Source organism: Aethalodelphis obliquidens, unplaced genomic scaffold (assembly GCF_003676395.1).
Source record: "Aethalodelphis obliquidens isolate GAN/ISIS:26980383/991018 unplaced genomic scaffold, ASM367639v1 scaffold20, whole genome shotgun sequence".
In the NCBI taxonomy this organism is placed as follows: domain Eukaryota; kingdom Metazoa; phylum Chordata; class Mammalia; order Artiodactyla; family Delphinidae; genus Aethalodelphis; species Aethalodelphis obliquidens.
The window spans coordinates 28594231-28615727 of NW_020837964.1; the positions used below are offsets into that span (position 1 = coordinate 28594231).

Sequence of the window (21497 nt, forward strand, 5' to 3'; positions counted from 1 at the left end):
ACTAGAACTCAAAATGTAGAAGTACCAAGGAAAAGATGGATCAATCTGACTACATAAAAAATTTTAAAAGCTTTCATAAGCAAAACCAAAAATCTAAATAGGCTAAAGAAATAAACAATTTACAAGGAATTCCCTGGCAGTCCAGTGGTTAGGACTCCAAGCGTCCACTGCAGGGGGCACGGGTTGATCCCTGGTTGGGGAACTAAGATCCCTCATGCTGCCTGCTATGGCCAAAAAAAAAAGAATTTACACACCAAAAGAAACGCAAATAAGGCCTTAAAATAATGAAAAGATGCTCAATACTGCTCATAATAAATGAAAATTAAAACAACAATGAGACCATTTCTCACCCACTGAATTGGTAAGTATCCAAGAGTTTGCCAACATACTCCATTGACAAGACTAAGGGAAACAGGCACTCTCAGAGGAGAATGCAAAATGATTTGACAGCTATGGAGGGGAATTTGGCAAAATCTTGCAAAACTGTATACACATTTTATCATTTTCCCCAGCAATCCTATTTTAGAACTTTTCCCCAAAGATACCTGAGTAAAAATATGAAAAGATTTATGTAACGAAATTATTCACTGCAATATAATAGCAGAAGAGCAACCCAAATGTGGAGAACTAGCTGAATAAACATCCAGAGAATAGAGTACTGTGCAGCTGTAAAAACAAATGAGAAGTATCTCTGTGTACTACTGTGGAATGAACTCCAAGATATATTTTTAAGTGTAAAAATTAAGGTGGAGGGCTTCCCTGGTGGCGCAGTGGTTGAGATTCCGCCTGCCAATGCAGGGGACACGGGTTCGTGCCCCGGTCCAGGAAGATCCCACATGTCGCGGAGCGGCTGGGCCCGTGAGCCATGGCCGCTGAGCCTGCGCGTCTGGAGCCTGTGCACCACAACGGGAGAGGCCACAACAGTGAGAGGCCTGCGTACCAAAAAAAAAAAAAAACCAAGGTGGAGAAGAGTAATTTGCTATGATTTACTTACCATGTGAGGAGATGTGTGTATGTATATTTAAATTTTTGATTGGTTATTTATAGTGAAAGGGAGGAAACAGGATGGAGGTGACGGGAAAGAGAAGTTAGACTTTTCTGCACATGTTTTTTAGGGCCGACTTTGGACCCATATAAGGTTTTGTTTGTTTTGTGTGTTTTTTTTGCGGTACGTGGGCCTCTCACTATTGTGGCCTCTCCCGTTGCGGAGCACAGGCTCCGGATGCGCAGGCTCAGCGGCCATGGCTCACGGGCCCAGCCGCTCCGCAGCATGTGGGATCTTCCTGGACTGGGGCACGAACCCGTGTCCCCTGCATCGGCAGGCGGGCTCTCAATCACGGCACCACCAGGGAAGCCCCCATATAAGGTTTTAATAAATATGTAATAAAATCACACCAAAAAGGAAAAAATGTCAGTCCCCTAAGATTGACAGCAAAATGAACCAAATGAATCTAACTGTATATCACACTTGTAGTATGACCAAAAAAAGAGGAATTATTTCAAATGACTTTAAAATATAGTCATTTGACTAAAACTCCCTACTAGAACACACTCTAAAGACACAAAGAACTAGAAAAAAAGTCTTACACCATTTTCGGCAGTCATATTGTTGACAGTAATGTTGGTACTATCCTTAAATGTTGTGTGTGTACCATAAGATAAAGCCAATAGTTATGTTGACAGTGGTTAGAGACATGATTTCCACTGTGAGAGAGAAGAGATACACCGTTAACATCAAAATTAAGAGCCTGTATTCATAAATTTGAATTGGAAATAGTATGAATTCATGATATATTTGCTCACTGAAAAAAATATATACATTACCTAGCTTTATCTGTGGAAAAGGTCTCAAATCAATATCCAACCCAGTAGCAATGAGCATCTCTAATGCTCAGACTGTGATCTCCATTTCCCACTATAAAGGACCAGGATTGAAGAAATAGCTGATTCCAGATTCAGAAGAGGATATATACCAGATAAGCCTAAAAAATCTTGTACAAGAAAACAAACTAATGAAACTAATAGGTCTGTCCAAAGGTATTGATAACTGCAGCCAACCTGAAAAGGCTTCTACTGGCCAAAGACAGGACAACTGAGCCACCATAAAGAATAACTGAAATGGCCTGAAGCACATTAAAAATGTTAATAGGATTTTAAAAATCTCATTGGTCAACTTAGAGATGCTAGGGAACCAACTCATTATTTTAAAGCTGAGAGTGTGTCATTCCAGTACAAACTGTACCTCAGGGAACCAAATAATTAATTCATGAGGGAATGTTACTCTTTATAGAAGTACTTCAGCCAATTTACAAAAAAAAAATAACAATTAAAATATCACTATTTTGCAAACCCCAGAAGAAATATTTCAGCAGTGATCATCAACAGCTGATAACATAATAAAAAGAGACAGCCAGACGTTACATGCATCCTCACAGAAGTACACAGCACCACTTATGAAGCATTCTTGCTAAAAAACTGAACCTGAATCTGATCAATCCTCTATATCTAACTACCATTTTCACAGAAATATAGGGGACAGAAGAATAATACTAAACATTACCACAGGATACAATCAACAAAATCCAAGGTGGGAAACTACAGAAGAAGGAGAGAGGAGAAAAAGTGAGCAAGCAAACATATGGATTAAAAGAGATTTATCAACCAAATTCAATGCATGGTCTTTGGTCTTTGACTCTTGATTTGAACAAAACAAAACACCAAACACACACATACATTTGAGACAACTGCGGTAATTTTAAACACCGACTAGATAGTTTGTGATATTAAGAAATTTTACATTTTTCTAAGTGTGATAATGGTATTGTGGTTATTGTTTTTTAAAGGTTCATTGAAATATCTGTGGCTAAAATTATATGATGTCTGGAATTTGCTTCAAAATAATACAGTACCTAGAAGAGGAAGAAGGTGAATGTGGAGATGAAACAAGATGAGCCCTTAGTTGATGACTACTGAAGCTAAGTAGCTGCTATAGAGGAAATCATTATATAATTCAATCTACTTTTGTGTTTGAAATCTTCAACAATATAACTTTCAGAAATCACTTACTTCTGAGCAAGACCATTTTAACTATCTGCTAATGATTCAGGCCTTTCAGAAAAAACAAGCAGCGCCTTAGGCGAACTCTTGCCTCTAAAATGCACACATAAACTTCACCTGTCATTGGTGAACTATTTTACTGAATCCACCTCAGTACATTTTATTGCCGAGATAAATTTTGCATCTTAGCAAGAAGCCAGACGTGCACAAATTTGTTTTTAACTTTTTTTTTTTTTTTTTTTTGTGGTACGCAGGCCTCTCACTGTTGTGGCCTCTCCCATTGTGGAACACAGGCTCTGGACGCGCAGGCTCAGCGGCCATGGCTCACGGTCCCAGCCGCTCCGTGGCATGTGGGATCCTCCCGGACCGGGGCACGAACCCGTGTCCCCTGCATCGGCAGGCGGACTCTCAACCACTGCGCCACCAGGGAAGCCCCTGTTTTTAACTTTTTATTCTAAAATATAATACATATTCAGGGACTTCCCCAGTGATCCAGTGGTAAAGAATCTGCCTTCCAATGTAGGGGACATGGGTTTGATCCCTGGTCAGGTAACTAAGATGCCACATGCCACGGGGCAACTAAGCCCGCACACCACAACTACTGAACCCGTGCGTCTCAACTAGAGAGTCCGCATGCTGCAAACTACAGAGCCCACGTGCTCTGGAGCCCGCGCACCACAACTAGAGAGAAGCCCGAGCGCCACAATGAAAGATCCCGCATGCTTCAACGAAGATCCTGCGTGCCGCAACTAAGACCTGATGCAGCCAAAGTTTAAAAAAATTTAAAAATATATAAATAAATATATTTTAATACATTCAGAAAAACTCACAAAACAAATGCTTGTTAACTAGGTCAAGAAATAGGACATTGCCAACATTCAAGAAGCTTCCCAATGTGTTCTCTCTGAATAGAGTCCCCTCCTCCCCAAGGAGAATATACTATCTTAAATGATAATCTCTTCCCTGTATTTCTTTATATTTTTATCATCTATGTATGCTTCCCAAATGATATAGCTTAGTTTTGTCTGTTTCCAAACTAAATAAATGAAAGCATTTTGTACATATTCTTTTGAGTCTTACTTGTTTCAATCTCCATTATGTTTGTAAGATTTGTCCATGTTGTTACATGTCATCCAGATATGTGCATTCTCATTGCATGTAGTATTCCACTGTACAGATATATAATTTATCAGTTATATTAGTATGGATTGTTTCCACTTTGGGGTTCGTATGAACGACGCCTTTATGAACATTCTTGAACTAATATCCTGGTTTATATGCACAAGTTTCTCGAGGTTATAAACCAGGAGAATTGCTGGGTCATAGGGTGTGCACATGTTCAACTTTACTGATGATGCCAAGTTACCTTCCAAAGTCTCTGTACCTATTTACACTCCTACTGGTAGCATCTGAGAGATGTTACTCCATATCGCTGATGCTTTCAACCATGTACCTGTCCTAGCCATGGTAAATACTCACATGTCCCTCATCAGACGAGCATCCTCAGCTCGAACCAGCAAACTTCGGATCAGATTAGAATTATCAGCCATGTCAGCACTGAGCTTCTGATGCACTGAGTGATATTCATCCACCTGGAGACCATGAACAGCCAGGAATTAGAAAGACCTCACAGGGACTTCCCTGGCAGTCCAGTGACTAAGACTCTGAGCTTCCACTGCAGGAGCCATAGGTTTGAGCCCTGATCAGGGAACTAAGATCCCGCATGCCGCATGGTGGCCAAAAAAAAAAAAAACAAAAAACCTCACAGGGCTTCCCTGGTGGCGCAGTGGTTGAGAGTCCGCCTGCCGATGCAGGGGACACGGGTTCGTGCCCCGGTCTGGGAAGATCCCACATGCCGTGGAGCGGCTGGGCCCGTGAGCCATGGCCGCTGAGCCTGCGTGTCCGGAGGCTGTGCTCCGCAATGGGAGAGGCCACAACAGTGAGAGGCCCACGTACGGCCGAAAAAAAAAAAAAAAAAAGCCTCACAAGCGTCTTGAAAGCTAGATAAATTGAAAAGACGCTATGTATTATATACCAAAGCCCTTTTATTTCTTTTTTATTTAATTAATTAATTTTATTTTTGGCTGTGTTGGGTCTTCATTGCTGCACGCAGGCTTTCTCTAGTTGCGGCGAGCGGAGGCCACTCCTCGCTGCGGTGCATGGGCTTCTCATTGTGGTGGCTTCTCTTGCTGTGGAGCACAGGCTCTAAGCAGGCAGGCTTCAGTAGTTGTGGCACATGGGCTCAGTAGTTGTGGCTCGTGGCTCTAGAGCGCAGGCTCAGCAGTTGTGGCGCACGGGCTTAGTTGCTCCACGGCATGTGGGATCTTCCCGGACCAGGGCTCGAACCCATGTCCCCTGCACTGGAAGGCGAATTCTTAACCACTGCGCCACCAGGGGAGCCCCGCCCTTTTCTTTCTGCCGTTCACTTGCCCCATCTTAACTATCTCCCGGGTTTCATCTCCTCCTGTGCTGCCCCCAACACTCAAAATGACATTCGATGTGAATCTTACCCACGTCTTAGCAGCATGAGCCCAAGCAACACAAATATTAACATTTTAGAGATCTGGGGTAGGGATGTTGTTATAAGTGGGGACAAATCACAATCCTTTTCTTTTTTGATTTTGGGTTCTTGGAAAGCACTAAACCAAAAAGCAAAGTAGATACAACAGATAAGATGAAAGGCTAGCAAAGGAAAATGTTCATTTATTGTTTTTAAAGTGTCCCTCCAAACCAAACAGAAAGCAGGGTGCAAGAGCTAACCACTCACTTTTATAAAAGGTATCTTTTTAACTCATGAACTCTCCAATACTAGCTAAATTTTTATTTTAAGAATTTTCAAAAGTTCTTTAAAACATGACTATCATGTAACATATGTACATTTGTAGTAACACTAATTTAAAAGAAGTATTTCAAACATTATTAGACCACAGTGTTCTCTCAAATGCACCCACCAGGTGCCCTCACCTTAACTAGCACCTTTCGTAACTCCTCGAAATAGACAGGGAAATCGGCTTCTACCTGAAGGTCCTCAATAGCAAAAAATGATGCCATCGACTGGATGATATCACCAGCCAAATCAATGTCATCAGTATTTATAGTGATCTATCCAGAGAAAAAAAGACAAGTTAGCATCCTTGGACATTAAAGACAAACTTGGCTGGAACTACCTGAAATTCCCCATATCTAGCACATTTATTGAACATAAATGTATATGTGGTGATAAATAAAGATAAGGTCTAGCCCTCAAGGAAATTACAAACCACATTAATTATTTCTAGCAGCAGGCAAAAAAAAATCAATCCTCTTGCCTTATAAACTGAACAACAAGGTCATTCAGACAGGGAAAATGTTTTGTCCTCCTCTGTATTCCTAACCGTCCCAAATAAGGCAAGGAATGGGTGAAGGGAAGGGGGGAGAGAGGCAGAAAACCAGGGTTCTAGATTATACGCCCGTGTCAGAGATGATAACACTAACAGACGAGGCTGAAACACGTGGTTTTATGACCTTCAGATTGGTTTCACCTGCCTCACTTTACACTGAACGTTAAATGTTATGTGAGAAATCTGTGCCCGTGACAGTAAAAATTACCTCTCCACTAAGTTTTATTTTTATACACAGCTGGCCACCATTCCGTAAGGATGTGAAACACACTTGAAATGGAACATTCTGAATGTTAGTGTCCTCTGGTAAGAGAAAGTTCTGGTTGAGCCACATAAAAACCTTAAAGATGAACAGGATGAAATGAATTTCCATTTTGAAAGTACAGTCATTATTAAGAGTTATCCTGCTTTCTAGTTTTACTCCTTGGAAAAACAAAACAAAACAAGCAAACAAAAAACAAAGAATTATACTTCACCCCCACCAAGAAAACACTATTCACACTCCTTTTTCCCACCCCATGCATGTTCTTAAGTAACGTTCATAATTATGTCTGGTCCCACAGCATGCGTAATTTTATAGCATTTTCTACTTAGACATAATCTTATATGCAATGTGGAAACGATTCAGCTATGAGGGTAATTCTGTTTACATGATAGCTCTTCTGTGGCTGTATCCTGCTTAAAATCATTCCATTCCACTCTTTAAAAAATTTAAATGAAGTTTGCACACATACAGCACAAACACAGAGATACATCCACACTATAAGTAAAGAATTAATTTTAACATAAATGATAATACTTTACAGTGGTTTGCAACACAGGTTCCACATAAGATCCACCTGTGAGGCCTTTTGGAAGGGGCCACCTGTAGAGTTTCACAGGCCAGGAAGGGGCCTGAGAATCTACATGATTAAAAGCCTCACTGAGAATTCCAAAGTCCAGCCAATGTTAAAATCCACAGGTATTAGTCCTTTAAACTTTACAAAATGCTATTATACCAATTATGTAATCCTCAGGGGCCCCCTTGTGAGGTAAGACTATCCTCACCTACAGATAAGAAAACTGGGGCTCAGACTGTTGAGGGGAACTCCATAAGATCGCTAAGAATTTACTAGTTAAGGTAGCACTTGAACCCCAAAAATGTTCCCGTTTCCAAGTCCCCACTCTCTTTCCATTCTGATGCACGCTCCTCTTGGAACACTAGATCCAACCACACTAAGACTATAAGAAAGAGAGGAATTGAAAACTGGGAAGAATTCACCTGTGACTAAGGATTGCTTAGGTAATAAATTATTAATAATTATTAATTATTACTAATAAATTATTCGAAACAAATATTTCTGAATTGATTATCAAAAATAAATATTTTTGAATAATTTTTCAAAATGGGAGAAGATATTTTAGCAACATTTTTGGTACAGGTTATAAACAATCCAACTCCAGGCTACATAACCCTTTCATGTCATATTTACTGCTACCAAATAACACATTCATGTAATTTCCCCCTTTCTACAAAAAAACATCCAAAGGATTCTAAAGTGCAAAAGTGTTGAAAGAGAAAAGCCAGATACTCACCCTCTGTGCCCGTTCTGCGATGATAAAGTTGACATAACTGAGCGGCTCACTGGCAGAGTCCGGGCTGGTCAGCGCATACATGGAGAAACGGGGGAGTTGTCTTGTCAACTCAAACACATGAAACTGGGTGCTGTGGCCAACCAACGGAACACAAGAGAACCGTTTATGTAGAATTTATTTCAAAGGGCAAGGCCCAGAAAATAAATGTAACGTCACTACCAGGTCATCAAGCTGACATTTAAGGGTTTCAATAAAGAAACGCCCCCTGCCCAAAAAAGACTTGAGGGTTAAAGTCCCATATGTAATGGTGTTTGGGGTTTAGTGACATTGTGAGTCTGTGGCCAAAAAGTTCATTCTGTAAGATGGTACGGAAAACCCCGAACGAACTTTTTGGCCAACCCAATGCATGCCTGCACCAAGGGTTTAAAACACTAAAAGGAACGTGAAAAGGTTTTTATCTTCCAAAAATCTAGTGGTTTTCTTTCACTAGCTGAGGTTACATATGACTCTCATGTAAAGGTGCAACCTAACCTTGTAGTCTTAGTGGCCAAAACTAAATCATCCTTTAAATGTATTTTTGGAACTTTTGTGAATATGAGATCATCTGACTAAAACCAGAAATAACCATCTTAAACTTATATACTCGTTATTTTTTTTGAAAGATTTCAAATTAGAGAAATAAGAGGTCACAGGAAACCTTGCCTGGGTGGGAAGAACCATTAAACGGCTTCTCCGGCCCCACAGAATCCATGACATAATGGGAAATCTACACATTTTGCTCTCTAACTGCTCTCTGGAAATGAACTGTGACTTGCAAAGGGTCACCTGCTCCTGTAGCCCACGAAGGTTTTCAAGTGCAGATCCACAGGGACATCTTTGGGAGGTGTAATTGGGATGCGGATGGAGCTGGAAAGGTTGTGAATGCTGGGATGCACCACGTGGCTTTCACCTAGAAAAATTCCCTCTGCAAAAATCAATACTGCTCGGATGATGGTGTCTGCAGGGAAGAGAGAAGACAGCAGTCCAAGAACCACTCCAAGATGGCACAGGTGCCAACACACCAGCTCCAAGTAACGACTTACCATTAGAAGTGGAAATGCACAACTCTGCATGGGCAGCCTGCGCCTCGCTCCCCAGATTGACGGAGAGGGCAGTGTGGAGCTTGGTGTTGGCCGGGATGATGCCCCGATGCCCATCAGCCTCATTCAGTGGACTGCTCAGCTCGGCCTGCAAAACGCCCCACCCACTTCCAGCTCAGTCACCAGAACAGTGAACTCATGTTAATTTTAAATAACATGGCTATTTAGCTTCAGAAGACAGATCCCCCAAGGACTCACCTCATTAGTGCTCTCACTCTAACCTGGCTTTTTCCCCAAAGGAAAATACTCTCATCCCTTCCTGTGGTTAGGGTCCAGTGTCCCCCAGCATGTCTTTTACATTTGTCTGCATTTCTTTTAGTAACTAAAGAAATTCACTTAGTATAGCAAATTCAAATACAGTTATGCATCATGGGACAAATTAAAATCCTACTCCCCAGCTCATCCTCCAGCCAGTTTGGTACATACATGTACATATACACACATGCGCGTGCACGCGTGCACACACACGCACGCACACACAGAGCTTCTGCAGTTGTCAATTTTTATGTTATTTGTTGTTGAAAAAGATAAGTTACTCTATACATATTGTTCTCACTTCCTTTCATTAATACCACAGATACCCTTCCGTATCAGTCCCCATATATATACTTCATTCTTTTGGGCTGCTTAATATTCCCCAGCCCACAGTCCCTACTACTGATCAAAAGTTAAGTTGCTTCCAACTGTTCCCTGCTACAAATAGTGCTGCAGTAAATGTCTCTGAACACTCATGCAAATATTTCCATAGTTTAGCTGCCCAGCAGTGGAATTTCTAGGTTAAAGGATACACACCCTCTTCATTCTGACACTAGCAAAAAGGCAAACCATCTGGGCTTCCACCAGCGGGGAGGGGGAGCCCACACCGTGGCAGACGCTGAAACTCTTCTTTCACAGCTGCCAATCCTCCTGGTCATTCTCAACTTCTCAGACTCCCATGGGCCCTCCACATTAGGACCTACCTTGGCATTGTCCTCATAGTTACGGAGCTCCAGCAACAGGTTCTGCTTTTTCTGACTCAGCTCTCGGATCAGGTCCTGCTCTACGCTGGTGTCCATGAGGTTCCCTCTCATCTCAGCCGTGCCTGGCAGGTAGCCCCGGACTGACAAGAGGAAACAACACTCACCAGACTGAGGGATAAGCCCAGGTACAGCCAGGTCTACTTTTAAGTCATCAATTACCTGTTCTTAAAAGCTAAGTTTTCATTTCCCCAACTTAGGTGAATTTATTAGGATGAAAGGATATCAACACAAACACTTCATAGTGGAATTTCCCGGTATTCAGACCCAAATCAAAATCTGACTTTTCAAGGATTTTTCCTGTCCCGATTTACTTTCCCCATCCACCGAGCAGCAGATTAACTGTATGTGGCCATCCATCCGGTAATCTCCCTCCACTACACCAGCAACTGCAGAAGAAAAGTTGTCCTTAAAGATGACCTCCCCAGTTCGGTCACTTCGAGCATCGACCTAAAAATAAAACAAGAACTTGAAAAATAGCTTATGCTACAGTTTTTAAAAAATAACACAAAATTTTAAAGTTGAATCAGCTTTAAAGTCTGCTATGGTCTAGAAGTTTTCCAGAGTATTCCATGGGGCCCTGTGGCTTCTCAGGACGTACCTACGACCATCAGGGCCAAGGGGCCACAATCAGCTCTGTTTTCTTTTTCTTATTAAGTAAAAGCTGTTTTACATACTGGCCTGCACATAGTACTTCCTTTGAAGAAGTGGGTTGCCTGAGAGGCAGTACATTTAGAATATACAGGACAGTGCAAAAGTCCAAACTGCGTGGGTCTGAATTCCAGCTTTGCCACTGGGGGCTTTTTTTGCCTGTGGGATCTTGAACAAGCCTCTTAACCATTCTGTGCTTGGCCTCCTCATCTGGAGGTCAATAACTGATTGATCTGGAGATCAATAATAAGAACATGAGGAAAATAACTATCCACACCTCAGAGGTGTAATGAGGCCTAAAGGAATTAACACGTGGTAAGCACTCAGAACAGGGCCTGGCACATAGAGGCATACAAGACATGTTAGCTCTATATACAAATTTTATCTTTACTACATGTAAATGTATACAATATAGTTATAGCTAAAGTTTGAAAAATGCCAACCTAGCCCAATCTTCCACCATATAACCTTTTGTAATAGCCCTGTTTAAGAGTCCCTCTTCCGGGACTTCTCTGGTGGTCTGGTGGTCTCAATGCAGGGGGCCCGGGTTCGATCCCTGGTCAGGGAACTAAGATCCCACATGCCGCAACTAAGATCTGGTGCAGCCAAATAAATAAATAAATATTTTTTAAAAAAAGAGTCCCTCTCCCACATACACTACTGAGACACCTCAGAGAGCCCTACTATCCTCTGAGTCTCCTCTTCCCAAGGGAGGCAAATAACCAACCCATCAGAAACAAAAGCATCTCAGAACGACAATGAAGGATAACCACTTAAAATGATGACTTTGTTCTAAGCAAGAACACATGCATTATATTAATAAAAGCCTAGCTACAGAAAATCTAATAGGGCAAGCATCTCAGTGACCACTATTTCTGTCTTTTCATAAACATCCTTCTGGGCAAAACTTTGCAATGAAAAACACTAATTTAGGTCATAGCTTACTACTAGTTCCTACCCCTTGTCTGAAGAATACCATGCTCTTAATAACAACATCAGTTAAGGCTGAAAATTATGGATGCTAAAGCCTGTAAGGTAACGAATGGCCCGTATTAACCAAAGCTCTTCGCACAGTAACAGAACCCTCGAACTCAGATTGAACTGAACTTGCTTCTTTCTCACTACTCCATGGCCTTCAGCATTGCATTTCCACAATATTTAGCAAACAAGAGGGTTCATTTGCTAACTAAGAAACAGGACTACGAATTTATATTTCTGTGGATTTTCTATTCTTTTGCTTTATCCAACATGAAGGTTTTGCCTTGGAAGAGAAGATGAGCCTCCAGCTCAACAAATGACCTACTAAAGAAAAAGTCAGTTGACTAGTCACAGTTAATTTAGTAATTTTGTACCTATATTCACCTGTTGGACCTGTATATTTTCCTTTCAATGCTATTTCTGTTAAGTGCAGATATCAACTTTTCTACTTATATAATGAACTGTATAGTTTTCTTATCTTTTTTATGCCCTACAACAGATTATATAATAGAAATTTCTTAAAATTTTGAAAGCATTTAACGAGAAAAACATCTAGGTCCAGAGTCAGATCTGAAGGTTACTTTTGATAACTTCTCAAGTCAAGTAGTTTCTAATTCTCGAATCAACCATAATAATTTATATTCCTCCAGAACAGGGTCCCCTTTATGAATTTTCAAGTTTCTTAATAAGCAACTACATGGTCTTCTTTTATCATTTTTAACATCCACTACCAAAGACAAAACCAAGTGGAGAAGTAGCAAGCAACGTAACAGTTTTTTAGAATCTGTTTTTCACACAACACCAAAGGAAGGTTACAAGGGACTGGCCAAAAGTAAAGAAAAATCAAAGAAGAAAAGATAGAATTAGCTGATCTCCTCCAGGCAATCGGCACTGACAGATGAAAGAGCTAGGGCAAATGGTATCCATGGAGATCTGACAGCTACTGAAGCAGTTGCTAACAAGATAATCCTGACTTGCCAAAAGACTGTAGAAAATTCTGATTTGAAGTTAAAAAAGGAAAGAAGCAAAAAAATTCTATTTTGAAGTTCTAGCTCAGAAAACAATATGCTAACATAATTCTTCCCATTAATTCATAATTCTGTCAGACTTGAAGATTTACTAGAAAAGAGCTATACACAGTTCACTATTAGCTTATTAAAAATCCTTTTTTTTTTTTTTTAACGTGCTTATGCTTAGGATCAACCTGATTAAATTGATTCTCATTCCTTCAAGGAAGAGATTTAGAAAGAACCTTCCTAGAGATTTTCCCCCAAATAGCGCTTATGAGACGGAAAGGACACTCACTCACTCTGCAGTGTTGATGACTAGAGCAAGAATAAAAATACATGGGAAGATTATAAAGTTACATGTGAAAGCAGAGCCAAGGAACTCAAGTTTATATTCTCGTGTTACTGCTGAGTCATACAGCCAATGTATCTCAGACAATTATTACTTTAAATCATACTTGAACTCTGTTTAAACTTACCTTCCCATTGGACCAACCGGTTATCAGTTCACACACTCCATCAGAATTAAGGTCAAAAGCATGAATGCTCATGGCATGGTTTTTGGACTGAAAAGGAATTTCAACAATTAGTACGTAAGTCTCTCAACAAGTATAAAATCCCTGAATCTCAGAGGCTTAATCATACTAACTTTAATTCTCCAGTATCGGGCTGTTTTGTCATAAACTCCAACTGTGCCATTGGAAAGGGCATAACCAAATCGACTGCCATACATGGGACAAAGAGAGGTGATTATCTGCAAAAAATGATAAACACACAGTTCATTAAGGCTCAATTTAGTGCAAAGTGTGGCTTTATAAAACTGCATGCCTTGGGGGCTTCCCTAGTGGCGCAGTGGTTGAGAGTCCGCCTGCCGATGCTGGGGACACGGGTTCGTGCCCTGGTCTGGGAAGATCCCACATGCCGCAGAGCGGCTGGGCCCGTGAGCCATGGCCGCTGAGCCTGTGTGTCCCGAGCCTGTGCTACGCAACGGGAGAGGCCACAACAGTGAGAGGCCCCGCATACCGAAAACAAAAACAAAAACTGCATGCCTTGCTATAAGTATGTTAAAATTAGATTTAAATGCACTTCCAAACCATTAGAGGGGAATGCATTCCCCTTCTCTATGAGCCCGTGTCATCTATTTCAGAGCTGGATAATCAGAATTAAATAAACTCACAAAATTTACTGTTTTAGACTGAGCATATGTAGCAAGTTTCAACAAATTAGTATTTTTTAAATAATAAAATTAAGGAATTAAGGAGGGAATAAGCCACGTACACAAGATCTGGAATATGTACAATAGATGTTATACACACTAACTCAAAATGTTTTAATTATTCCAGTTTCCTTAACTTATGATACCCTACAGTCTAAATTTTAAAAGGACTTGTAAAATCCACAATTAAACATCTTTTAAGTATATACTTTTCTATGACATAATTTATTGTTTGATAGAGATGAAAGACATTTTTTAGAAGAAAACATAATCCTTTGAAAAGCAAAAACCCAGCACGTGGATTTCGGTACGTATCTAACAATATATATAATGTATATATTATACTGAAATATTTATAGAATTATTAGAGGATTTAACATACTTAAGAGGATAAATTTTTAGATACTGAAAAAAATTATCCTTAAAAGTTAAAACCAAAGTTTAATGACATCTATGATCCTGCAGATCTACTTCCTAATTCTGACACTAATACAAGAGATATAAAGAAATAAATTGTGTAAAGCAGAGAATAGTTATGTAATTTCTTCTACACCTACAGCTTTTCTATAAAACCACCCACTTCACTTAACTGAATACAAAGTGCTGGGTAGGACTCCAGAATTATTTAGCTCAAGGCATTCTTTTGGCAGTGCTGTTTAACTGCCAAATAAATTATAATTTTGCTGATGTGTGAAAAGACATTTGAACTAGGAGCAAAATCAAACCAAGAGGACAGGAAAACAGCCCTGAAATGCACAATCTTATGAAGTCCACATTTTCGTAAATTTAGCCCCAGTTTCCCTCGGTCCCTTAGTCCTTCATTAGCTCACTAGTTTCTTCTTTTGCGGACTAGAGGATCAAGAGGCACCTCAAATCCCTTGCTCTATTTCATGTTCTTCTGTCCTTTTCCAGGATTTAGGTAAGAGGTGTTTCAAAGAATGCACTCCCCTCACATCTAGTATTGACAATAAACAGAAATCCAACAACACCTCAATGATTCCCTAAAAGAGAAAAGATTTACTACAAAAATTTTTTTAAACAAAAAAATTTTTTTTAATTTATTCATTTATTTTTGCCTGCATTGGGTACTCGTTGCTGCTCGCAGGTTTCTCTAGTTGCGGCGAGCGGGGGCTACTCTTCGTTGCGGTGCACAGGCTTCTCGTTGCGGCGGCTTCTCTTGTTGCGGAGCACAGACTCTAGGCACGCGGGCTTCAGTAGTTTTGGCACGTGGGCTCAGTAGTTGTGGCTTGTGGCTCTAGAGCACAGGCTCAGTAGTTGTGGCGCACGGGCTTAGTTGCTCCACGGCATGTAGGATCTTCCCGGACCAGGGCTCGAACCCGTGTCCCCTGCGTTGGCAGGCGGATTCTTATCCACTGCGCCACCAGGGAAGTCCCAATTTACTACAAATTTGAATGAAAGGGAAATGGTAATGCAGGACACAGCACCTACAGGCCAGTGATTCTCAAGTTGTTTTTTTAACAGGGTGGTGGCAACCCCCTTCAAGAATCTAATGAAAGCTAAGGATCTTCTCTCTAGAAAAGCACACATTAAACACATACACATAAACAAAACCGCCCCCATATGGACACACATCTTCAGACTGTTGCTTTTGGCACTCACTTCTCCCCTTCATTTTCCTCCACCCAAAGCTATTAGTTTACAACCATGATAACTAAGACTGCATAAAAAGTATAGTAAGTCGAAGTAAAAATCTATAATAAAGGTAAACCAGTTAAAACTGATTGATAACACTTTTATATATCAATATGCAGGTTTTGCTTTGTGGTCTCCCTTCTGTAGTCAGGGAAATAGAAGCCTGACGTCCCTAGACAGCTTTGTAAGTGACGAGAAGCGAGGATGAGTAGCCAAGGTGAGTTCTGAGGCTGGTGCCCTCAAGCTTTTCTGATACAGATTCCCAAGCACCACCTGATTCAGTTTTGCACAATCCCAGCATTTTGATCTCCAAGACTTCCTTCTGTTTTTTTTTTTTTTTCTGTCCATTTACAATGGTCACAGCCATTGCTCCTTTATCCCTTTCTCCTTCCTTAATTCAGAATATCCTAATTCTTTTTTCTGTTTCCATCTTGCCCAATCCTGGAAAACCAGCAGCAAATAAATATCCTAAGAATACCAAAACTACAAAGGATGAGAGTAATCTTCACTGTTTTAAGAAAAACAAAACTCTTTAAGAAACATCTCAGGTTCAATTACATGAGTAATTCTAATCACAAAGAAACTAGTCAAGTTCTCTAACATCTGATTTCTAAGTTTACCTATAGAAATGTGCCTAAGAAGTACTTAATTTGAATCAAGAGAAAAAGTATAAAAATCTCATTTACACACTTTATTCAATATTCAACCCCATTTAAGACACATGAGGAGGAGGAGGCACAAAGCTTCAAATCCTGACCATATGCCACTTAACAGCCATGAGCTTGTGAGAGAAACTTAACAGGGAAACTTAACATGTTCCCTCATCTGTAAAATGAGAACTAAGAATATCTTCATAACAGGGTTGTTGTAAGATGAGTAAGTTCAGTGCCCGGCATATTTCAGGTGCACAATAAATGGTTGCTATTATTATCAGTAGTATGTATTAGCTCATTAAAAGAAATACCTTTATGTGCTCAATAATTTTTCTCTATTTAATCAGTCTTTTCAAGATATATCTTGATAAATGATATTTAAAATGCTTCTTTCTCTGTAATGCACAACTCTGTTTAATCCCCACAGTTTTTACCCTAAAACTGTCTGGGTTGTGAGAAGATGTCCCAGCACTCTCCTTTAATGTTACATTTGACCATGCTAATCTATCAAGGTTATCATAATTCTGATACCTTCTTACACTTCTTACCTCTGTTTCTGTCATTTCTGCCACAATCTCATCTTCTTTAAAAACTCGGATATCAAAATCCTCAGATCCAACAAGAAGCTGAAAGGAAAAAAATCATACATATTTAGTTCAGCGAGTGAACACAGCAAAATTTCCAAAAATAAAACCAAAAAATCGCATGATACTTCGTATGTTCCTACAGCCACCCAGGAGTTCCAACTTCCCAGCAATGTGATGCTCAGAAAGGTTCCTTCCATTGAGAAGGTTAAGATTCAGTCAGTGAGGAAAAAGTGGTTACTATAGATCCTGCCATGTGGGCTGCACCTCCTACCCAGAACAAGTTCTTTCACCAGGCACCTGAAAATGTGCTTGGTTTGGTGTCTGTCTGCCTGCAGGTGGAAGCCTTGTTTAAAAGCCAGAGCCCAGTATCCGTGGACAAGTGGAGGGTATGTCAATGCCCAACACAGTACTTCACGGGCTGCTCAAGAAGTTAATTTCTAGAGAAACCATTAGAATAGTTTAAAAAGGCTAAGAGCCAATCTCTAAAACTTTCAGATTCCTGAAAAAGTTGGCTAAAACTGAGAACTAGGTACAATTTAAAAGCATTGGAATCAAGTTATAAGACTGTGAATGTGACTGCGATCCCATCAAATGTTCTGCCTTCTCTCCCTGTCAGGTGTCTTTGAAACATCATGGTCTTGATCTCTGTATTAGACAAACACAAGTAAATTATTGTTGAAAAGAGAGGAGAAAGACGAATGAGGCCAGTTAGCTCATCATTTAGGCAACAGAGCACCAAAATCACCTGTGAGAAGCTAACAGCTCTCTCAACACTAATGTCACCGTCATGGGAAAATGTATGTACTCAGCTGAGAAGTATACACAAGTGAAGTATCTCCTCCCGCACATACCTCTTTCTTCCCATCACCATCAAAGTCACACAAGGCCAAGGAATGAACATTATCTCCAGTAACCTGAAAATAGAACCAAAATCATTACTATACCATCTTTTTTCACTTAATCCCAAACACAGGAGCTACATGAAAGAGAGGATGATACAAACCACTAATTTAAAACTCTAATTACTCATGTCCTTTTTTTTTTTTTTTTTGCGGTACACGGCCTCTCACTGTTGTGACCTCTCCCGTTGCAGAGAACAGGCTACGGACGCGCAGGCTCAGCGGCCATGGCTCACGGGCCCAGCCACTCCGCAGCATACGGGATCTTCCCGGACAGGGGCACGAACCCATGTCCCCTGCATCGGCAGGCGGACTCTCAACCACTGCGCCACCAGGGAAGCCCTCATATCCTTTTTTAAAATGTACAGAATTATAAACATTGTTCTATTTTGTTTCTATTATTCATTACAGTTAGTGGTAAAAAACAAACAAGACGTAAAGAATATTAAAAGTAAAAACGTTTAAGAGTACTAAAGAGAGTATTTCATTCTTCATACCGTCCAAAAGAGATCATTTCCTTCATGATCGAAACCCTGCAGAGCACAATTTCCACCAATAATTGCAAGAGGAGAGGAAATGTCTCCCAATGTCCCCAGCACAATTGCATTGGCCCCATCTGCTACCTAAGAAGGGAAAAAAGACAGAAACTCAAACACAATGCTGCATGGGCACACTGGAGATAACATATATCCCTCTTTTTATTTAGATACTCAGAGTCGTCTGTCATCATTTCTGAGAAGCCACATGGTCTCCTGAGAGGCAGGCCAGGGCTGTCCACTGAGGACCGCGTCTGTGGCTTATGCGTGCTCATGCAAGGATGAGCACAGACCCAGGATACACTCAGGCCCTTGGTCTCTCACACTAACCTGCTACGATAACCTACTACAAAATCCCAGGCTCTCTTGGACCACCAGGCTCTAAAGGCCAAATTCCCCAGAGAATCAAGACTTATGCCTTTAAACACCCAAACTTTTGTAACCTATTTTAACTATTTTAGATGGAAATCTTTTTAATACTTATTTATCAGTTCTCTTATTACTGCTCTTTTTAATTTTAAAGTAAATTGTAAAGTACTAAAAACTACAAACACCTATAGACCCACCATCCAGAAATAATAAGTGTCTTGACTTCTTGAATAAAGTACATAAGCACAATTTAATTTATTTTTGGAAGATTCGAGGACATCTTTGTAAACACTGTTTATTGTATAGGAAAATAGTCCTTACTTACATAATCTTTAAGTAGGAAAACTATAAAAAATAGATTGGCTATAAAAGAAAGAATTCATAAGCCAAAACTACTAACTGGTCAATCAATCAATCAAGTTAAAAGGTAAAAAAAATAAACTGGGAAAAATAACTGCAATACATAGGACAAAGAGTTAATATTTCTTGTTAATAAGAGAGTTAATACAAAGTAAATAAATAAGAAATGGGTAAACACACCCCAAGCAAAACTAAATAAATAAAAAGGAAATTCACAAGAGAAGAAATACAAATAGCCAACATGTATGAAAAAATGTTCATTCTACAATACATCATTTTCCACTTTTCAGATTAGCAAAGATGAGACCTATTGTTCGTTAGGGTGTAATAAAACAAGCACTCTCATATTCTGAGGGGGAGGTGGGAAAACAGTAGTCTTTCTAGAGAGCAGTTTACCAATATCTAACAAAAATTTCACTTAGAAAAGGTTTTTAACTCAGCAATTGTAAAGCTGAATTCTTGTGATCATTAATTTTATGTGTCAACTTGGCCAGGCCATGGTACCCAGATATTTGGTCAAACATTATTCTAGACATTTCTGTGAAAGTATTTTTTAGATGAGATTAACATTTAAATCAGTAGACTCTGAGTAAAGCAGATTACCCTGTAGAATGTGGGTGAGCCTCATCCAATCAGTTGAAGGCGTAAATAGAAAAAAGATTGACCTGCCCTGAGGAAGGAAGGATCCTGCCACCAGACTGCCTTTGGACTTGAGCTTCGGCATCAGCTCTTTCCTCTGTCTCTATCCTGCTGGCATACCCTGCAAATTTTGGACTTGCCAGCCTCCACAAGTGCATGAGCCAATTCCCTAAAATAAATCCATCTCCACTCCCTCTCTCTATATATATACACATCCTATTGGTTCTGTTTCTCTGAAGAATCCTAATACAGTCCTAAACTCAATTTCAGTCTTATACAAAAATACAACAGTATCTTTGTCACACTGAAATAGGCAAAGATTTCGTAGGACAGAAAGAGCACTAACCATTAAAGAAAAAATTGATCAGCAAGACTTCATCAAAATTGAAAACTTTTGCTCATCAGAAGATACCTACCTATTGGAATGAGCCACGTATTGACAGAAAATATTTATTTTACATGAATCTGACAGAGAACTTGTACCCAGTATATCCAAAGACCATCTACAAATCAATAATACACCCAAACTACCAATAAAAAATAGGCAAAAGACAGATGATTCACAAAAGAAGACATACCAATAAAAAAAAGCACAAGAAAAAGTGTTCTACATCGCTGGTCACAAGGAAAATGCAAAATGAAACCACAGTAAGATACCGCTTCACACCTACTAAAATGACTCAAATTACAAAGACTGGCAACACCAAATGCTGACAAGAAATGTGGAGCAAATGGAACTCTCACACATTGCTGATGGAAGTGTAAAACGGTACAACTACTCCTAGGTATTTACCCAAGATGAACTAAAACATATGTCCACAAAAAGACTAGGACAAAAATGTTTACAGCAATTTTATCCATAATTGCCCCAAACTGGAAACAACCCGGATGTCCATGCCACATGTCCATCAACAGAAGAATAAACAAATTGTGGCATATTCACACAATGGAATTACTATTCGGCAACAAAAAAGAACTACTGGTAGGGACTTCCCTGGTTGTCTAGTGGGTAAGATGCCATGCTCCCAATGCAGTGGGCCCGGGTTCGATCCCTGCTTGGGGAACTATAGCACACACGCATGTAGCAACTAAGAGTCAGCATGCCGCAACTAAGAGCCCACATGCTGCAACTAAGAGCCCGCATGCTGCAACTAAGAGCCGGCGCAGCCACAATAAATATTAAAAAAAAAAAAAGAACTACTGCTAAATGCAACAACAAGTATGATTCTCACAGACGTTAAGTGAAAGAAGCCAGATACCAAAGAGTACATTCTGTATGATTCCATCTGTATGAAGTTCAAGAACAGGGAAGACTAATCTAAGGTGACAGAAATCAAAACAGTGAGTATCTATAGGGAATAGGAATTGACTGGAATGGGGCACAGCAAAATTTTCTGAAGTGATGAAAGTGTTCTACTGGGTTGGCCAAAAAGTTGTTCGTTCCGGTTTTTCCATAAGATGCTTCCATAACACCCCCGATATATTTTTATTGGGGGGTGTTGATTACAGGGATCAAAACTCATTGAACTGAACACTTAAGGTTTGTGTATCTCACTGTATGTACATTTTACCTCAATTAAAAAATACCAAAGGAAAAAAACTTCATTTCTAAGAACTTACCCTTAGGAAATAATCAGAGAAGTTGGCAAAGATATATGCTTATGAAATTATCAATTGTAATAGAGAAACTATGGAAATAATATAAATATGAAACAATATGGAAAGGGTTAAACAAATTATGATATAGTTTAACACAATGAAATACTATAGAGCCAATAAGAA

General features: G+C 39.9%; 1 protein-coding gene across 3 annotated transcripts in view; it reads right to left on the reverse strand.

The window, feature by feature from the left end:
- The window catches only part of BBS2 (Bardet-Biedl syndrome 2), a 31558-nt gene that overhangs the window by 3310 nt on the left and 6751 nt on the right, over positions 1–21497 (reverse strand). Inside the window, exons 3-15 of one of the 3 annotated variants that reach the window (XM_027119868.1) lie at positions 18309–18434; positions 17764–17826; positions 16874–16951; positions 13453–13557; positions 13283–13369; positions 10482–10617; positions 10111–10250; positions 9095–9239; positions 8838–9009; positions 8013–8076; positions 6646–6777; positions 6022–6159; positions 4537–4649 (exon numbers count right to left, since the gene is read on the reverse strand). In XM_027119868.1, the coding sequence (XP_026975669.1) occupies positions 4537–4649; positions 6022–6159; positions 6646–6777; positions 8013–8076; positions 8838–9009; positions 9095–9239; positions 10111–10250; positions 10482–10617; positions 13283–13369; positions 13453–13557; positions 16874–16951; positions 17764–17826; positions 18309–18434 (1499 nt within the window). Of the gene's footprint in view, positions 1–4536; positions 4650–6021; positions 6160–6645; positions 6778–8012; positions 8143–8837; positions 9010–9094; positions 9240–10110; positions 10251–10481; positions 10618–13282; positions 13370–13452; positions 13558–16873; positions 16952–17763; positions 17827–18308; positions 18435–21497 lie in introns of all 3 variants that reach the window. The other 2 variants (XM_027119867.1, XM_027119869.1) reach the window with 2 other exon arrangements.